This window comes from Gadus macrocephalus, chromosome 5 (genome assembly GCF_031168955.1).
Source record: "Gadus macrocephalus chromosome 5, ASM3116895v1".
In the NCBI taxonomy this organism is placed as follows: domain Eukaryota; kingdom Metazoa; phylum Chordata; class Actinopteri; order Gadiformes; family Gadidae; genus Gadus; species Gadus macrocephalus.
The window spans coordinates 12,003,105-12,011,591 of NC_082386.1; the positions used below are offsets into that span (position 1 = coordinate 12,003,105).

Genomic DNA, 8,487 nt, shown 5'->3' on the forward strand with positions numbered 1-8,487 from the left:
CAGGGAAATGTGTGTTGGGCTTAACCGGAATAGAGAATGAGCTTTCCCAGAGTTCCTGGTTCCTATTTAATGGCGCATGCCCCAAAATGCATCAGCTAGCACGCGGCGGAGACGGCTCATGCATTTCAAATCACTCTGACCTGCTCCTGATTCAGATCAGCTCTGTTTCAGACCTGGCTTAACCGGATGTCCACCAAATGACTTCTCCTGATTCAGTATGCAACGGGAGGGAGGGAGGCTGGAGTGATTGAACAAACCTCTCAGCATCTCACGGTACTCCCCACCAACACAAGCTACCACCTCCCAGCATGATGCCTTCATAGCTCCTCCTCCCTTCATCCCCCCCCCCCCCCCCCCAGGACAGACACTTTGGGCGTTTCGGCTCCTCCTAGCTGAGTGTTTAGGTGTCCTTGAGCAAGGCACCTAACACTCACTTCTGCCAATGAGCTGGCTGTCACCTTGCATGTTTGACACCGCAACTTGGTGTGTGAATATGTGCACGAATGGGAGAATGTCAGGCAATAATTGTAAAGCGCTTTGAGTGGCCACTGCTTAGAAAAGCTGTTGGTAAATGCAGTCCATTTACCATTTACACTCAGGAAGTCCCGGTCAGGCCGCTCTACCGTCCAGTTCTCTGCTTCTCATCACAGAGCCGGGGAGCGAGCGTGAGGGACAGAGACAAAGTTGTGTCCCCAAGGGGCACTCCCTCTAGCATGCAGGCAGGGGCACACCCCCCCCCCCCCCCCCCCCTTGCCATAACAAGGCCACGGAGCATCGCACTACATCTGTCCCCAGAGTTTCATAAAGACCAGCGCTGACAGGCTGTAAAGCAAACAGCAACCCTCTGGCCCCTGGGCTGGGGGGCGCCGACCCCTGGCACCCCGGGCCCCTCCCACCCTTCTCTCAGCCCCACTCCCCCTGCCCTCTCCCTGTGTCTGACGTTGACTCCCTCATCTGCTTCCTTCTACCCAGTCCCCTCTCCATGCATGAAGACCGCTCTCTGTCTCCCCCGCCCACCCCCCCCACCCCACACACACACACACACACACACACACACACACACACACACACACTCACACACACACACACACACACACACACACACACACACACACACACACACACACACACACACACACACACACACACACACACACACGCATCAGAACAATGGCGCTGGTGAGAAACATCTTCTGCAGAGAGTGCCTTGATCATTGGCATTGTGTTGACGGCATACACTGCATATGTCTCTGAAGAAGCCATACGTTGTCCCCCCTTGCACTTGTCAGTCATAGATCACTCGGACAATAAAAGGAGGGATATGGTCGGGGGATGGGCGCATGCATGCATATGCTTCGTGATTTCTTCTTCGTCGTGTGTGTGTTGACCGTGGGGCCTATCACCTGGTGGGTCGATCAAATGTTTCTAGTGAGGCATAGCGTGAGCAGTTTCCACTTGGATTGTGTTTTATTAAACTCTTTGTTCGAGTATTGTTAACCCGAGGCCATTTCAATATCTGAATGCACACTTGGTTTTTGTAGTCATGGTTGTTTCATTGGATCGTATCCTAGTTTTTCTCCTGATGTGCTGGTATCACTGTTCAGGTTTGGGTCATCGGGTTTCCTGCTGCTGAATCCCTTACTGGCTGTGACTGTTACTCAGACCAAAATTTTCCCTCCAGGCATTTGAACTTTTGACTTGCATTTTTTTCCAATGAGGACCATGAACAAGTCATGACACACCATGAAAGGTCAATGCGGTCAACGTTTTACTGTTGATAAATGATTCTATTATTTTTGGGAAACTTTCTGGTCATCTTTCTGAAGGCTTTTTTCTGCGAGGAAGACTTATTGATCATCATCATCATCATCATCATCATCATCATCATCATCATCATCATCATCATCATCATCCCGGTAACCTCCTCCCATCCTTCTGTTCCCCACGAGCATTGAGCATGAAGCCATACAGGAGAAGGCTGGCAAGCCCTCAGAAACCTCCAGCCCCCTAACAGAATAGCAGATGGGCTCCCTGCTTTGTGTGGCTCTATTTTATTAGCTCCCCTAAATCAACAGCCAACAATGCACTGAGAGGGGAAGGTATGGCATGAAGCGAGACACAGAAAGGAATTGATTTCCTCCATCTCGCCTTGCCCCTGAGGTGCGCTCGGGTTGGTCAGAGGGTGAGGAGGTGATGCTGATGAAAGGCTGTGTCGGCCGGTGATAACTCCCCTTCAATTTCTTTCACTCAGAACCGATGCATGCATGAAGCCAGACCGCAGCCTGTGGCACTTTCTCTCTCTCTCCGATTCCTCATCCAATTTGACACGGCTCTATTGAACATGGGCACAGCCTTTTTATGCAAATGTATTCCGCTTCAACCTGGCGGTGGAGATCTTTTGCATGTTGGTACAGTTAGGTTTTCAGTGTTAACCTGGATAGCTGTACAATATGTGTTCTGTAAGCCTCTTACGCTTGAGTGTACAGGAGCCTGTGATACGCTGTCGTGATTCATGAGCCATTAGACTAGCTCCGTGAGGCCATCCCAGGAAAAAGCAGAGCTTTTCTATGCTTCATAAGTGTACCATTATTGCATCCTATCCATGCCTACCCACGCATAAAGTAAAGGGCAGGCATTTAAAGCCTCAGCCACGTTCAGTGGCTGGGATTGAGTGTCGCCATTTATGTAATGTTCAAAAGTTCAAAGCGAATGTCCCGTCAACTCCACTCCACTGTCACACACCGCCCACTGAATGTCCTACCGACCCAAGGATATGGATCAAATAGAAACATCACAAAGACTGACAATAGTCATCGGGTTGGTAGGATTCAGTCTCTGTGTGTTCTGATCCTGGTTCATTTGTTAAAGCATATCACATGCTTCTTTTGAATCTCTACTTTTTGCATGTCGGTGCACATTTACCAAGACTCATGACTATTACTAGCAAGAGTTTAGACGGACCAAAAAGGTCAACTTATTGTCTCTTTATTGATCTGCTCTCCCTCAAAGGAAGGGTTACAGTCCCTGTGTCTCTCCGCGGTCTCTAAGTCCATTGGGCTGACGGCATTAAGAGGCACTGCATTAAGCCAGCGGATCGTTGTTTGCCCACCGTTTCACTCCCGGTGATCACCTCCGGGCGTCCACGGAGCAGAGGCCTCATAAACATTTATGTATCGGCCGTGGGCCCCTGTCTCTGGTCATCACTCCGACGGGCCAGAGCCTGGTGCCCCCTTTACACCTCTTAAGAGACTCCCCTGTTCTGGTGTGCGTCTCCAGCTCAGTTTGTGTGCACAGCTATGTTTGTGTTGACGATGCAGCCTGTGTGTGTGTGTGTGTGTGTGTGTGTGTGTGTGTGTGTGTGTGTGTGTGTGTGTGTGTGTGTGTGTGTGTGTGTGTGTGTGTGTGTGTGTGTGTGTGTGTGTGTGTGTGTGTGTGTGTGTGCGTGTGTGTGTGTGTTAGCGGGGCCCCTCGCTAAGCTAGCGCATAAGCTGTGGGAGGCTGTGAATAGTAATCGCAGGCCGCGCAGTGGTCCGCTGTGGGGTTCCACGCTTCCTGGAGCAGATTGTTCCTTTCACATTGGGGGTCTTATCTTGTGTTCTTCATGCGGGGAGCCTTATCGTATGTAAATAGTATGGCTCCCGGCTCTGAGAAACTCTCAGTTGTGGTTTCTTTTCTACTTTCTCTCGACCCTCTCACGAGCTGAGATGGACGCCCCGGGGAGACGAGGCTGTTTGAATCCACTGGCTACCTTCTCTTCAGTGCAGGCTCTATTTGAAGTCAAAGCACTCAAAACAACTTAAAATATAACTTTGTGTGTTTGAAGGATTGCCCAAGCGTTTGCTCCATTGTTTTCCATTGTCGGCTTCTTCAAAGCACACTGAGGTTTGAAACATGCACACATGCCTGGAGTGCTTGATCCCCGGTCAGACGTAGCTCCTCCGTCTAAACATTCCCAGGAGGAAAATGCGGTCAGAGACCACAAGCAGACCACTCACACGCCTGGAACCACATCCAGAGCATTTAGAGGCTTTTCCCCCCAGCATTTCATGACTATTTTATTAGAATTGTTCCGTTCTCTCATGTGAAGCATTCACCCTAAAACCACAAGGAAGTGAGTTTCTTGACTAGAAATGTCCTGGGGGGCGGAGGGGGGTAAACTTTTTGAAGTTTGTTGAGATGAGTGGGACCCATGGGGAGATAAACCTACAGGAAATGATGCGTCATATACACTCTGGGCAGGAACAACTCAATAAGGGAGAGTAAACTGACGGAGACTCTGCCTGACTAACCAACGTCGCTCATTTGTTACATTTACGGCATTTAGCAGACGCTTTTATCCAAAGCGATAAAAGCGTCTGTACATTTGTCAGAAGATAGCGAAACAATATATCGCTGTCTGTCGGTACAGTAAGGAGGTTCATAGAACCAAGTGCCAAGCACTAACAATTGTTAAATTAACCCATTCCCCGTGTACAAAAAAGATAGCTAGAATAAGACGCTAAACAATGCTAAGTGCTATGTTTAAGTGCAAGGACACACAACATACATAAGTGCCTACATTAAGTGTACCAGTTCTTCATTGGTTCTTCATGACTTTGTGTCCTCACAAGTTCTCCAATAGTTGCAATACTAGTTGCAGTAAAGTTCACAACCTCTCTGTTCTAAAAGGGTGATACGATTGTTGATTGGCTGGCTCTACTTGTTATTGACCTGGCTCCCACTCTCTCTCTCTCTCTCTCTCTCTCTCTCTCTCTCTCTCTCTGTGCTCTGCAGGATCCTGGCTACGCGGCGTTCCTCCTAGAGCAGATCCAAGCACCCGGGGGCCATGACGCAGGGAAAGGCTGCTGCCAGGTATGCTCCACGCCCCTCCACCAACTGAAACAGGAGGCGCTGCAGACGATCCACAGCCCGCTTCAGCTCTCCTACAGCGCCGACATGCCAGCGCTGTCCACCGGCAGCTTCCTGAGACAGCCCTCCAGGATCACCGTCTCCTCGTCCGCTAGCGAAGGAAAGCCGCCCGCCAGAGCCCAGGCCCAGTCCCGCCCCGCCCTGCCCCCCGGGGAGAGGCAGAGGGGGCTACCCTGGCCTCAGGTGTCCTCCTCCTCCTCCGTCACGCCGCTGCCGTCGGGCCCACAGACCAGCGTCCAGGTGGCGGTGGGCGGGGGGCAGCTGACGGGGACGGTGAGCTCGGTCACCATCCAGGCCCAGCAGTACCTGGAGGGCATGTGGAGCATCTCCCGCGTCAACCACTTCCTCCCGCAGCCAGGCCCGGTGGGTTCCCAGCGCTCTTACATTTACAACTCGCGCATTAGGCAGACGCTTTTATCCAAAGCGACTTGCAATAAGTACACTGGTCAGAAGAAGGAGAACCAATATATCGCCGTCGGTACAGTGAGGATGTTCATAGAACCAAGGATAAGATGCTACTCCATGCTAAGTACTATTTTTAAGTGCCAGGACCTAAAACATACAATAAGTGCGTAGGAGGGGTGTGGGGAGTCTAGATGAGCCTCATGCGGAAGCTGGTGGGCGACTCTGCGGTCCTGACATCGGCCGGGAGCTCCTTCCACCACTGCGGTGCCTAAACAGAGAAGAGTTGTGCCTTTGATGCATCTGGCACTTACTCTTATGACATCCCACACAGTCCATTTTACAACACCTCTTAGCAGGGGATGTGTGAAGTCACACATGTAGACTTTCTTATTTTAATATGACAAACTAAAGAAAGAAGTTAGAATACAGGAAGGCTTGACTCATCACTTCACTTCTCGGGGGAGATGAGCCAGCAGGGAGATGTGTTTCACTGCAATTAGTGTGAGTGGAGCAGAGGGAATATCTTCAGCTGGGGGGTGACCAATAAATACCAACAGAGTAGTCATCCTCATGAGCGCTGCACAGATAAGATGTGAGTGTGGGAGCTTCTCCATGAATTCTGTAAGTGGCGTGCCTTAGTGCTGGTCAGGTCTTGCCGAGTCAATATAATTGCTCCAAACAGGGCCTTTAGGGAGATGTGTGTGTGTGTGTGTGTGTGTGTGTGTGTGTGTGTGTGTGTGTGTGTGTGTGTGTGTCAGAGCTCCACCACTGACCACTGACCCCTCATACCTCAGCAGTGAAGGAGCTGGGGGGAGGGGGGGGTTGGAGGGGAGGATCTCAGGTCAGAGGTCACCGCAGCACTAATCTGCTGACCGGCTCCTCGAGGGTGTGTCAGCACGACCACCCCAGAGCCCCTCACACGCCCTGGCCGAGCGGGACGAGAGAGGGGAGGCCGCTGGCTCTTTTGATGTGACCTCAACCTGCGGATCTTTGATGAGTTTCCCCCTCATATTGCGGTTCTGGGAGCACAGCGCTCACACACTGCCGCGCGGTTGTGTTTAGCCCATGCATCTAAATGATCCATGCTGTTTGGGTTTCATTAAACGTGATGCTACGGGATCGGTGAGGAGGGATTTCCCCGTCCCAGGCTGTGTTGCCCCCCCCCCCACACACACACCAGGCAGACGCAACCAGCCAGCCGCTCGTACCGACTTGATCCATGCCTCGCCGTTTTAATATCAGCCGTAGGCGTTGCGGCATGACCTGCACTCGTGGGTTCTCACTACCTTTGCTTTGGCGATGTTTTAAAGGGTAATCATTGATCCTTTGTCCTCGTCAGCGTTGCTCCTTTGCTTTCTGTTTTCCTGGAAATTAAACACATATTTTAACTTGTCCGGTTAATGTCCACAAATGCCATTAGACGCAGTTTATGGGCGGACACCAGAAGCTTTTAACAGCGTGTGGGCAATCTTGGGCAAATCAAAGGGCCGGCATGAAAGGAAAGGGGCTGACTTGTGGACCTAACTCGGTTTCTAAGAAGCAATTAGAGGGTGCCCCTGATGCATCTCTCAGCACCTCCTGGGTGAGTCTGGGGCCTCCACAGAGTGGTCAACATCTTCAGTTACAAAAGGGTTAGAACCAAATGGTCTCCTCTCATTTCTCTTTTAAAGCCGATTTCTTTAGTAAGGAACTGGATGCTTCAGAATGATCAAACCCTCTCCAGACCCCGTGGATGGGGAGTTCTGCTCGTCTGCATCGCACAAGCTTGAAGTCCCGCTTGCGTCTTGGTTTGCGCTGTGTTGTTCAGACAAAGGGTGGAAGATGATGTGCTAGACTGCCAGCCCATGGAGCGTATTTATCACGCTGCCCGGGCTCGCTGTCACCCCTGCCTATTATAGGGCACCTTGAATCTCTCTTTGGTAGAAAAGCCTCTTGTTGGTGCTTTGAATAAAACGTGTAATGCTTTGAACGCAGCCGGAATAATAATTGCCTCTTCCCCAGCCTGGAAAAAAATCACAATATCTGAAGTAGTGATTATAATTCCACTCTTCTAATATTTAATCGGGACTTTGCTTTTGTCAAGCAAATTATCCATTTTCTCCAACTGAAATCGTGTGGTTTCCACTAAACCCAAAGAATCAACCCCCATATCACGTTATTTATTCAATGATTGTTGCTGCTTGTTGCTTGCAAGTAAAGATGTATAAAAGAAAGCGATTTTTTTTTTTTTATTAAACCTAACTATCATTATGGAAAGTCACACTGCGAAGAACACATTATTGTTGCTTACTCTGTGTGCACAATCAATGCAACCATCTGATTGATCCAAACCCTGGACTGGATCACTTTGCCGCGTTGGACCCAGGACCACATGGGCACTTCTCTGCTCTCGGCCAATGGTAGTCTGAGTGTGTGTATTGGTGTGTGTAGTGGGTGGTGCCAGGGGGAGCGCGGGCCGTGAACCCTCACCTGATTGAAACGCAACAGACTGAAGGGCGGCTCCATCTGGCCCTGAGTGACTGATGTCACCAAAGGAGGAAGACGAGGAACAGAGACGCAATGGAGAGAGACAGAAGTCTCCCATTCTTGCCAAATGATTTTTTGTTTTTTTATATGTTTCGATTTTCTGTTAAGAGGTTCTGTGCAGTGCTATTTATAGCAGGCATAATGTTGATATACATTATAAGAGCAGGGAGCTAAATGTCATATAAAATTGTATTGACGTTTTAGTCCTTTTCTCATACGGTCAGACTGCCCGTGCGCCGTGGATGTGAGAAGTCAATACTCTCTCTCACTCGGTTTCTCTGGTAACTAGGGCCAGCCATGTGTGACAGGATGGATTATAGGAGCCAATTTCACCTCGGCTGTAATACTGCCTTGATCACTGGGTCCTAAGGTTGTCGCTGCGTAGACCCCATATGCAAAGTCGGGCATCTGACTGGTGCTAATGCAATTTTTGGATTTAATTCATAAACACGTTGGTTGTTAATCAACAGAAAATATTTCTGTATTTTTAAAAAATGCACGTCTTAATCACATTATCAAATGTAACATTTAGTATAAAATTTACATTTAAACTAAAATGATTTATTATTTATAATTAAATATATATATTTAAGCAATATAGTAGGCTGCGAGTGGGGTAGGTAAGGGATATTCTTCACGGGTGGTGTT

General features: G+C 49.5%; 1 protein-coding gene across 2 annotated transcripts in view; it reads left to right on the forward strand.

Moving 5' to 3' along the window:
* LOC132457944 (kinesin-like protein KIF26A) overlaps positions 1-8,223 on the forward strand; it is a 34,991-nt gene extending 26,768 nt beyond the window's left edge. For both annotated transcript variants that reach the window (XM_060052353.1, XM_060052354.1), the window contains exon 3: positions 4,774-8,223. In XM_060052353.1, coding sequence (XP_059908336.1) covers positions 4,774-5,484 — 711 coding nt within the window. In that variant the 3' untranslated portion in view covers positions 5,485-8,223. The remainder of the gene's footprint in view (positions 1-4,773) is intronic.
* The last annotated feature ends 264 nt before the right edge of the window (positions 8,224-8,487 follow it).